At 43.8% G+C, this 12,007-nt stretch overlaps 1 protein-coding gene across 22 annotated transcripts in view; it reads left to right on the forward strand.

Moving 5' to 3' along the window:
* The first annotated feature begins 4,011 nt into the window (after positions 1–4,011).
* syngap1b (synaptic Ras GTPase activating protein 1b) overlaps positions 4,012–12,007 on the forward strand; it is a 154,581-nt gene continuing 146,585 nt past the window's right edge. For all 22 annotated transcript variants that reach the window (XM_085803589.1, XM_085803590.1, XM_085803591.1 and 19 more), the window contains exon 1: positions 4,012–4,314. In XM_085803589.1, the coding sequence (XP_085659715.1) occupies positions 4,293–4,314 (22 nt within the window). In that variant the 5' untranslated portion in view covers positions 4,012–4,292. The remainder of the gene's footprint in view (positions 4,315–12,007) is intronic.

A 12,007-nucleotide genomic window follows, 5' to 3' on the forward strand; every position in this document is an offset into this window, starting at 1 on the left:
TAGGAGGGATTAACGACTCTATTTTTTTTTTTTTTTTTGATTTTTGGCACAAAATTTACTACTGCTGCCAACATGAAAGACAGATGTTTATTTTGTGCTTGTGGCTGTTAGAATGAGTTTTCAAGATGAATGGAGATGCCAAATAATGACTCCGAGGACTAATACCTCATGGCTGTCTAAGTACCGTGACATATTGTATTTCAGAGAAGCAGACGTAGTAACAACTGAGATCTTGGTGTCTTTTCTTTTTGCATTTGAATGTGAAAAGTTCCACGGTACTTTAAAAAAAAAAGCTTTAAAATGTGGCTAATCAAAGCTTTTTTTGTGAGGAAGAACACCTGTGCACCGGCAGCTGTCTGAAGGTGAATTAGTTAAAAAAAAAAAAAAAAAAAAAATCTTTATTCCACTTGGTTTACAAATTTAGGTCATCTCAGTAATACACAAGCGTTTTTTTTTCTTTAATCATTACCAGGAAATGCATAATGAAAAGAAAAAAAAGAATATAAGAATATAAAATCTAAAAGAAAAAGAAAAAGTTCATAAATCATTTATTCATGTGACTGTATGAAGATTACACATAGACATCAACACAGGTGCATTAGTTAGCTACACTATTTTTGACCACAGACTTGCGCAGGTGCAAATGATAAAATTGATGAATGTTGTTAAACTACAGTGGTTTCAGGCTCTTTGTACTTTGGATGTTGCAAACTGTCGTCAGCAGACACCTCAATAATAGCTACAGAGCCTTGGTGAGTGTTATTAGGAACACCTGTGCTTTTCCAACTATGACAAGTGTCTGCTGTGGAAAAAGGAAATTACTGCACAGGTGTGTTGCACCAAGAGCTGAATTGAACTGTTTGTTAGAGGACAGACGAGTGTCCTCTCTCACTTGCTCTCTCCACTCTTTACCTTGTCAGATGCACATTTTTGTTTTGTTTGAGGGCCGACTCCCTCCCTTGGCCCCGGTGGCACCTGCATCTGCAGCTGCTGGATTTGACCACAAGGCGGCAGTCACACCTCAACATTTCAGGCACAGGCAAAGCGCTGCTGCCTTCAGAGGTCCCTGTGAAGCACAAGTGATGATGGCAGTCCGCCGTGCTGCACGTTTACAGGTGAAACCGTATAGGCTGCATGTAAGTATCTCAATATTATCTGAATATTTGCTAAAAGTTAGCCGAAGTTTCTGTGAAAGTTGGTCTCAATTGAGGCTATATACTTCTGTAAAATATCTGCAGGTCTTGACAAAGTAGCTAGCCTAAGTTTCGGTTGAATTGCTTAACGTTAGGCTAATTATAGTTAAATAAAGGTATGTTGAGTGCTGACAGAAATGTAATATAGGCTAACCCCTATGTAGCTTAGGCTACTGAGTATTTACAGCTGCAGCCAGTTGAGCTCCATCAACTAGTAGCTATATTAATGTTTCGTTTGTCCCTAAAGTGCCACAACCATACAACTTCAACGTGTTGTAAACGCGAATATGGCTACATCTATTTTATTTTTTACTAAACGAGTTAAAAACGTTAGGGCCGTGTTTTAGATTTTATTCAAGCTTAATTTATTCTAACTTGTGGCATTTTGTTTTTCCAATGTTACATGAACGCAGCACACACTGCCCGCTTAGGGCGCCATTTTGGCTCCACGGCTTCTCCTCTTGATGCAATTCCTTTATTAGTCACGTGCTGAAATGTGAATGATGGTCCCCCCCCCCCCCCCTGGAGGTGCTTTGGAAGTAAAGGACAGTGGACGTCAAACAGTCACCAACTTAAGTGTTGTTTTCAGTTGCCAGGTCACTGTCAGAGATATTTACTATGTTTTCAACAGGTTTGAGTTCGGAGAGCCACAACAGTAACTAACCTGTGTAGGCCTACATGGTGAAAATATAACAATAGTCTGTTATTGTTGTTCCTCATAGGCTCAGTAACCTTTGACCTACAACATCATAACTATCTAAAATTTGTCTCATTACTTTGTCTGACTGCTATGTTGTTATGTACTGTTATGTTTATTGTGGTAGAAAATTGGAAAAACAAACAGATATTTCAGAATCTGTGTTAAGAGCACCGTAACAGATCCCTGGAGCATGCTGTTCAACCACTGTGCAGTCAGTAGCCAGTGTTGGGCACGTTACTTTAAAAAAGTAATTAATTAGCCTACTCATTACCTTCCCCCAAAATTAACAGAGGTACTACATTATAAAAGTAACTAATTACTGGGAAAAGTAACATTGCGTTACTTTTGAATAAAATGCTTCAATATGTCAAATTACTTGGACTCGCCCCCCCTAGTCCCCTTACCATAACCCTGACCCCCGTTTATCTGGAACTAACCAGATCACTCAGCTCAGTGACGCGCTGTATCACTCCGCTTCTTCCACACACTGATGATCCAAACGGCTGATAGGCGGAGTGATACAGTGCAGAGCCTGCCTGTGCAGCGGAATAGCTGAGAGAGTTAGTTCCAGATAAGCGGCTTTTTTCCGACTAGTTGATGGACTGAAAAAAATGTGTACAGCCTACAATGTAGTGTATTATTTTGTGACGGGCTCAAGTAACGGCGAGCAACGGCGCATTTTGTCAACAGGCATTAGCCTACAACGCGGGAAACAAGAATTTTTCGGATTACTGGTCACTGAAAAAAGTAGGCTAGCCTAGCGCCTTTAGTAACGCCGTTATTCCCATCACTAGCCTACTGGTGACTTTTGGGCATTTTGGTTAAAAAATGTATGAGAATTTCTAGTGATCAATTAATTGAGGCTATTTGTGTGCTTTTTCTGCTGCTGGTCATCCTCTCCAGTCAGGAGTTGGTGTGGGTTGTGATACTGTATGAACAGTGATATGTCTTCAGAGCACACTGAACTCCACAGTGAGTTGCAGTCAGGAAGTGATGAGGCTAGCTGTTAGCCTGCTAACTTAAGTTAAAGAAGAACTGATATAGGGTCTGAAACTAGCCTAGAAATCTAGCTGCACCCTAGGCAGCAAATCTATTTGCTCCGTAGGTGGGTTTAGAAACGAGCCATAGGAACTTTTTGAGTCTCGAAACCGTTTGTGTTCACCAATCACAGCGCTCTATCTGTTTAGACAGTCGTTGGGCGGGCTTAACGCGATGACGACATACATTTGAATTGGCTTGTCAGGCTAACGTCGTCCTGCTCTTTGCTCTGATTGGTCGTAGCGCTACCCTATTGGTGCAGAGGCAGTTTGAAAGACAGCCTTCATCCGGCCCCCTGGATTGAGCCGAGGTCTACCGGTCGTTGCCAGACTAGACATTTTAGTGATATAGTCTGGCTTGTCAGGCTAGTCTGAAACAGTTGTTCATGCTAATTTGCAATAGGTAGCATTAACAAACCGTTGAGTACAAATAACCATTTAAATTAATTCATTAGGCTACTTCAGCTCTGGAGAACTGACAGGTGCGCTGGGAAAAAATGCCACGTTTTGTGGGGGACAGAAGCAAATTCTTGCCCTAGGACCCCTCAGGAGTTTAATCCGGCCTTGGCATCACACACACACACACACACACACACACACACACACACACACACACACACACACACACACACACACACACACACACACACACACACACACACACACACACACACAGTAGCCTACTACAGTGTAGCCTGAAGCAGTACAGTGAATTTACACTCACTGCAACATTATTGAAATTGTTTCTTTTTTTCAAGAATCAGCGCAAAATGTAAAATGCAGGCTAAAGATAGTTATAGATATTGCAAAATGTGCATGCCCACACACACACACACACACACACACACACACACACACACACACTAGGGGAGAGAGAGAGAGAGAGTGTAAGAGAGAGAGAAACACGCACACACGCGCGTGCCCAGTCCTCCACCCCCTTCTCTCTCTCTCCCTCTCTCACTCACTCACTCACACACTCACTCGTGTTTCACCCTCACACCTCAACAGCAGCGTGCAAATAAACACACACACACATTCACACACACACTCTCTCTCACACACACACACGCACACACACACTCACACATGAACACACGCACACACACACTCACACACACATTTCTGCATCCTGTATTTTTTTATGCACCGGGAACCAGGCGCTTTATAAGCGGTCGTGGATTATGATGCCAGTTTTTATAACAGCGGAATATTGGCCTCTCCTTCGGCTCCAACTGTGAACAGCAGTAAATCGCGTGTTTTTTATTTTTATTTTTTCAGATTTATTTCTAATTTGGTTCCCCGATACTTCTGAGCGCCGAGAGACCGCCGAGACGCAAAGCCTACGTTCAATGCCGTTGGAACATGTCCTATGTTCCCTTTCAAGGTAAGACACATCACATATTTTATATTTTTTGTCATCCACTGCATTTTTCTTTTCTGTCCTCCCCCGTTTCTCACCATCCTCTCTCTCTCTCTCTCTCTCTCTCTATTTCTCTCTCTCCCTCTCTTCTCCCTCTGTCTCTCTGGCACTATCATATGCAGTAAGCATATCTAAACGCACCATAGCCGACAGGTGCATAGAAATAGCCTGGAGTGCCTTCTAGATAGATGCCCACACATGCACACACGCACGCACGCAGGCACGCACAAGCACACCGGGATCCGGCGCAGCGTGTGTCCGTACAGACCTGTGCATGCGGCAATTATAGTATTGTAATAAGGTATGCATGTGCACTGGTGTCACGGTCTACTCAATGTAAGTGCATTCCTCCTTGTGAGAGCAGCCACACAGCGGTGATGGAATAAAAATGGTATAAAATATTCCTAATATATTCCTGTAATAATCCTATGGTGTAGAATCCATGTGGCACTCATAAGGAGTTCATGAGATAATACTTGAGTGTGAGTTCATACTGCCCTCATCGTCTTCATATAGGTTTTATATATATTTTGGTGTAACATGATCTTCCAATAATGTAATGATGTAAGGAGTAAAACATTATTTTTATTACTTAATAGTTTTCCTCCTTTGTGCTATTGATGGAATATTCCTGTAGGGACTTGTAGTTTTCTGTATCTCATGAAATAAGCTTTGGATTTTGTGATTATCCTCAATGGACTGGCTCCTGCTTCCTGTGTGCAAAAAAAACAAACTTTGGCCCACTGAAATATGTAGATGACCAATATGAGAGGCTACTTGATTCTTTCTGGTCTTTTATTGCCCCGTACTCGAGTGTGAGTGGGTGAAAGGCGCCTCGGCGTACGGTAAAGGCAGATTCCCCTCGGTATCATTGCACTGCAACTGTGACTAATGCTATATGTGAGCAGGCGTGCTGCAGTGAGCCGCCTCACATCCATCCAGTCGCAAAAAAAAAAAAAAAAAAACCACGAGCAAACTCCTTAAAACGTGATGTGGCCGGAGTGAGAGCGGAGGAGAGGCGGAACGCCCAGCGCAAAGTTTGGAGGAGCCGTGAAGGATTGAGGGTGTCGTGGTGGTGTGTGAGTACCTGTTATCGAGGAGGGCAGATGCCAAAAACTGTAGGGGATGGGGAGGAACTGGATGTGTGTGAGTAGATGTGAGTGTGTGACAGAGAGAGAGAGAGAGAGGTGTGTAGTCAGTGTGTGGGTTCAGGAGAGAGTGGAGGCGCTGCATGTGTGGACACTCACAGACCTGTACCCCCCCACCCCCCACCCCCAGTAGAACAATACGTGTGCTGCCAAAATGGAGACTAATCTTGACCTGAAAAAAAACTCAACTTTTCAGCTGGCTGGACTTCGCTGCAACCCTGGAGTCATCATCATCATCCGAGCTGCACATGAAAAGAGAGACCAAATTTAACTGTGGCAGCCAGCTCAGCTCCTTTTCACTCTGCTTTTTATTCCCTGGGAGCAAAGCAGATAATGGCCAAAATGCCCTCTTGTGCAAGTGCAGCTATAGAAGTTGGTTGCATAATGTTGGTGAGATGCTCTGCCACTGTGTGTATGTGTATGTGTATGTGTGTGTGTGTGCATGTGCGTGTGCGTGTGTGCAAACCCACTCTGGTAGTCATTGCCAGGAAATTGTGAGCACAGTGCTGCACCTTCAAAACCTGCCAGCGATGGCACTGAGTACTCTTTCTCTGTGATTGCACAGTAGTGTTTCATTTTAGACATTGTTTTTGGAGCTAAGCAGTGTTTAGTCTTATCCAATTTGGTACAACTGCTGAGGATTTAACCGTAAGCTGAATTATGAAGCGTGTCAGTATGAAAATGCATCAATCTGCAGTCAGCTTCTACACTTTAAACTTAATAATTGCGCCAGGTGGATTTGAAATTCCATGACACCTGTAAAACCTATTAATTTTCTAGTGGCATTGCATATTATTTAGATGGTGAAATCCAAATATCCTCATATATACAACATTAGAGCTGATTAACTGATGAGTTGACTAAAAAATAAATAATTTATTCATTGTTTGACTATGGTTTTTGTTTTGTTTCCAAAATTTGAAAAAAAAAAGAAAAATCCTCAAATTTCAGCCTGTCAAATATGAATAATATCAGGTTTATGTCATTTTCTATCATAGCAGAAGTTTGGATGGACATTTCCCAACTTATTCCAACTCACAATTTATTGACCCAATGAAATAATCGCCAGATCTATCAATAATAAAAACAACTGAAGCTCTATTATGTGTATATTAAATAAAATGAGGAGAGCATGTTAATATGTAGTGGTGCCAAAACTATTAGTCGGTCAACAAGAAATATATCAGCAAATATTTTCATCAGTCATCAATCATGGAAATATGTTGGAATTAGCCAAAATGTGCTGGTTCTGAATTTGCTGAATCTACACTGAGAATTTGCTGCTCTCAGTTTTCTATCTTTGTTAATAATTACCTATCTGTAAGTATCAATATCTTGGATTCTGGGACATCATGTGATGTATTACTAGCTGTTTTCTGAGACTTTATCGTCGGAATGATCAGTGGAAAAATAATCATAGTGAAAATAACGTGTGGATGCAGCGCCAGTATGTATTTGCGCCAACCACCTCAATACACTCAGATACTCTCATCCTTCTTGACTGTCTACCTATACATTAGAAGCTCCATGGTTACTCAAAGCGATTATGTAATACTGTGTGATATTTATTGCTGCACAGTGACTCAACATCTACAGATAAAATATGTGGAAAGACGGCTGATATTAGTGTGACATTGATTTGCAATGAGATATGGATCCACATAACGGGAGCTGGAGGGAGGGAGAGAGAGAGAGGGAGGAGGAGGAGTGGGGTGGTAAGAAAAAAAAAAAGAGAAAAACCCTCAGCGATCTTGCAGATGTATTTGAGCCCACATTGACGAGTGTGTTAAGCTAATGTACCAGGCAAGCCATTTGCAGTCATGCCAAGTACCGGCTCACATGAACAGGCAGTTAGTGGGAGGCAGCAGCAGCAGCAGAGACGGCCTTCCTATCGGAGCTACATCTTTTCCCTCCCTCATCTGCTCCCTTAAACTCACACCTCCTTTCACTCTATCTCTTTCTCCCCCTTTTTCCCTTCTCTCCCTCTCTCCCTCCACTGTGGTCGAACCCCCCTCGCTGAACCACCCACACATACACACACACACACACACACACACACACACACACGCTCTCCTACCCCCTCACTGTCTCTTCTCTCTTTTCCCACCTCTACAATGGCCGTATCCACGAGTGCAGATGGACACTATGGAAGCGAGCAGCCAGCCACTGAGCTATCCCTGGCCTTGTCGATTTTACAGTAGTTTGATACAGCAGCTCCTGTCAAGCATGGCCATAGTTAAAGAGACAGCACACCGCCAATGCACTGCAGCACTCCTCTTTTCCCTCCTTCGCTTTCCCTCTCTTTCTCCCATGTGACATAAGGGACTGTCTTACACCCCTCCACTACTCAGGCGGTGCCAAGGACCATCATCTGTTAGGCTATTACTGTACTGCATGCGCGAGATTCATCCAGCCCTGTGCACTAGATGATCTGTCAAAAGAGAGAGCCCATTCATTCTCCAGCGAGGCTCTGAGTGTATAGGAGCGCCGTTTGCGGCGGCTTTTCCAAGCGTTGTGACGAACATCCAGGAGAAGTGATTTGCTTTTAATCACACATGTAGGGCTGAAGTCTCCAGCCGGAGAGCATCTCGGCTGGTGTTGACAGATCTTTAGTGAATCAAAGGAGCTCCCCGTCCAAGTTCAGGGACGTTTTGAATTTTGCCGGACGAATCCCCTCTAGATGTGGGCAGTCAGCACTTCTAAATGTCAAACCAGTGTCTGCCTACAGCTTTGTCAAGGGTCCCTGAAGAACCCCTGGTGAAGGATGTGTGACCATGTCAAAGCATTGAGGAAGTATCACTGAAGTCATTATTCTGGCTTTCAGATGGGCAGTCAACCAGAGCTGGCTTTAATGTACCTACAGTATATAATGTTTTCATAGTCATCAGCATGTGGATGGGTACAAAGGGTTGTGCAAAGCAGTTGTTTTCTCAGCCTGTTCAGACATGTATTATGTGGCACTTCACGGTCTGGGGTCAATCAGTAGATGACGAAGTACTGTATGTCTGTACCACAGGGACTGTGATCCTCTCCTAATATAACAAGTAGAGGTGCTCATGTCCCAAGTGAGACGTGGACATGATGTAACACATATCTTTGATGGTTGTTGGTAGTCCAATCCACAAAAATATGGCTCATCAATTGGATATAGTTTGATGAGACGTAATTTCCTATTTTATGGAGCATTTGGCAAAGACTAAAGGAACCTCTCGTCCAGTTGCGTCGCTCTTGGTTTTGTCCAGTATCTATAGACTGAGTTCAGTTTCAGCTGATCCTCTTTTCTCCTTTTTCCTATCTGTTGCCAAACACTAAACTAGCTTTAGTAAAGAATGCCCATGCCCGTATCCTCTAAGAGCCTTTAGTGCTTTAGTGGTACTGGAGGGAATCTACATGGGGGCTGCTGGAACTGAGTCGCTGGGAGGAGTGGCTTTTTAGATTCAGCTACACTTTGGGTGGGTGGGTAATTCAATTCTGCTGCAAAGCCTGAGTGGAATGACTCAATGGGGTTTGTGTAGAGAGAGAGCGCGGGAGAGGGACAGAGAGGGGGGGGGGGGGGTTTGCCGTGGCTTTTGATTGATCTTGTCAGGATTCACTCACAGCAAAAAGGTCAGGATGAGCTGCCTCCTCTCTCCTGAGCCAATCACAGGGCTGCCAATCCGGGATAATGATCTCCCTCTGGATATGGTTGGCTTGTAAGGTTGGTTTGCAGGCATGATGTCATCCAATCGCATTGGATGGCCGTGATTCAGAGCTGTGAGGTTTTAGCCAAATACCCAAGGCAGTGTGAGAAGTTACTGTACATATGTCAGCGCTGTGAGTCACTGGGTGATCAATGGATAGATTATTCTTTAAAGGGATAGTTCAACATTTTGGCAAATTGGCCCATTGCCATAATCGCTATAGTCATAGCAGTAGGTTCGTTACCTTTAATTGTCGGTGTAAGCTATTTTTAGAACGGAGGAGCGGAGCGGCAGGCTGCTCAGGGCTATGCTATGGAGGCTAAGGGAATTTCTTGGTTTTCCTCATCAAACTCATCAAATACACAATCCAACAACTCCAAAAGGCTGTCATGGACAAGTTGTGAGCTGCACAATCACCACGCTATGAGATAATAATGGAACGTTACGAGACGGAGCCGTTTTAGAGGTAAATTCATGCAAAACCGCTGATGCGTGTTGCGTTCAGGGACAGTTTTTCAGCAAGCAGACTCTGTATTTACCCTGTATTTACCTCGAAAACGGCTCCGTTTCGTAACGTTCCATTATTATCTCATAGCGTGGTGAATGTGCAGGTCACAACTTGTCCATGAAAGCGTTTTGGAGTTTGGGGATTTTGTATTTGATGAGTTTGATGAGGGAAACCAAGAAATTCCTTTAGCCTCCATAGCGTAGCTCTGAGCAGCCTGCTGCTTCGCTCCGCCGTTCTAAAAATAGCTTACACCGACAAATAAAGGTAACGAACCTACTGCTATGACTATAGCGATTATGGCAATGGGCCAATTTGCCAAAATGTTGAACTATCCCTTTAAGGATGAATTCATGGCACGAAGGGACTTAACTCGATGTTTCATTTGAGAGTGTTGAGGACTGTATTACATTACACCTGCTGATATAGTCAAATTGCATGATTATACAGTAAGATATTGAGCCAAGACACTGAGTTGACTTCACAAAGTATACTTTTGCCATTAAGGTGACTTTTTTAATGATTTTTTTTTTATGAAACCCATTTTTCATATATATATATATTATATCTTATGTTGTATAATATTGTGCATAATTATAATATGTACAGTACACTGGGGGAAATTTATCATTTCCTTTGACGTGCACACTCACAGTAGTATATTTCAAGTACCTTTTAATATTCTCCCTGAAGCAGCTCGAGGGCCAGTAAAATAAGGGCCTCTACCACGGGCTGTAAAATAATGGCCTCTGAAATTAATAGAAAAAAACATTTCAGTGCACTGAAGCCTGAAGCTGGATTAAACATCAGTGTCAGGCTATCAGTCTCTGCATGAGGAATCCAGCACTCTGCTCCCGCCTGGTTCAGCCTGCTACACCACCACTGAGCAGCCACTGTACTGCACTGTTGGGGTGTTTAATCAGGCACCTGTAGATCCATTCATCCCAGGCCTTTTTCTATTTTTATCCTCCTTGTGTTTGTGTATGTGTATATGTATATGTATTAGTTTTGCAGTTGTGAAATTACCCAGCGCACGTTTGGTTGTGTGTTTGATTTCCGCCGCTGCGCTGCAGTCTCCTTCACTTCAGCAGAGAGAAGCGGTCACATCAGGTCATGGAGATTACTGTACCAGCTCAGCTCAACCAAACCTCCATTCATCTCTGGAAAAAGTGTGAAACACATGACCTTGACTTAACAGTGGAGATTTACATGATGCAGTTTGTTTAATCTCTCAAGTTAGCTTTGTTTATATATTTATATTTCAACACCAGACAAGTAAATATTCAGCTCTCCTCAACACTGTCTCTCGCAGCATGTTACCCCACATCTGTCCCCTTAAAGCAGAAGTAAGCGATCCGGTCGTTTTGGCTAATGCTGCGTTCCAGGCAGGCTTTTGAAACCGTAAATTACAGCTTCAAGTCACAACTTACGACTTTGTAGCGTTCCAGGCAACCCACTCGTGTTTTTCTGACCTGTTTTACCGGTGAAAGTCACTATAACGGCCACTCGTAACTTCCGACCCGTGAACTCGTACCAGATCGAACTGGTACGACTTCACAGGTCGGAAAAACACGAGTTACGAGTTGCCTTGAACGCACCATAACAGTCCTCGTCCCTTAGTGTTGGGCGATTTTGACATTCTCAGATCGTCCCAATCGCCCTCCCTGGAGATCGCCGATAGACCTATCTATCGCCGGGGTCCAGGGGGGGTTGGCGGCAGCGGCGGCCGTTCCACGTGTTCGTTCGACCGGGGGGCGGCGGCGGCGTATGAGTATCGCTTTTACCGTGCCCTGCTGTCATGCATGCGCGCTTCTCTCTCTCTCTGTGTGTGTGTGAGGGCTATTAATGGAGAAAGAGCGCTATGATCAATGAATGAAACGCTATTGCGTTGCCGAAAGCCGAAAAATCTATTCATGGCGGACGTAATTCACCGGACGTCTTAGTGAACACCTCGTCGGGCTGTGACATACAGTAACAGGGCTGGCGTCGGCAGCCTAGTCACAGCCACAACACCAGCTAAACGTGTTTCCTCAAATTTGAGGCGGAGTGGCCACTCTGTTTACCACAGAGATGTTGTGTGCGGTCATATGACTACCTGGCTCCGTCTGATTGGACGTCGCCAGTGGCTGCATTTGATTGGTGAAACACTGTCATTTGACAGAGTATAGTTGGAAGCAGCAAGCCAAGCGGCTTCATTAAAACAAAACAAACAGATTGCGCATTAGATCAATAAAAAAGTAGCGAGTATGTGTGTGTGTAAAATCGGCAAGAAAACAAAACATCGCCGATCGTCCTTCCAATCGCCGATAGACGATTGGATCGCC

The sequence above is a fragment of the Trachurus japonicus genome, chromosome 16 (genome assembly GCF_045865225.1).
Source record: "Trachurus japonicus isolate A0001 chromosome 16, Traja_1.0".
NCBI classification, from domain to species: Eukaryota; Metazoa; Chordata; class Actinopteri; order Carangiformes; family Carangidae; genus Trachurus; species Trachurus japonicus.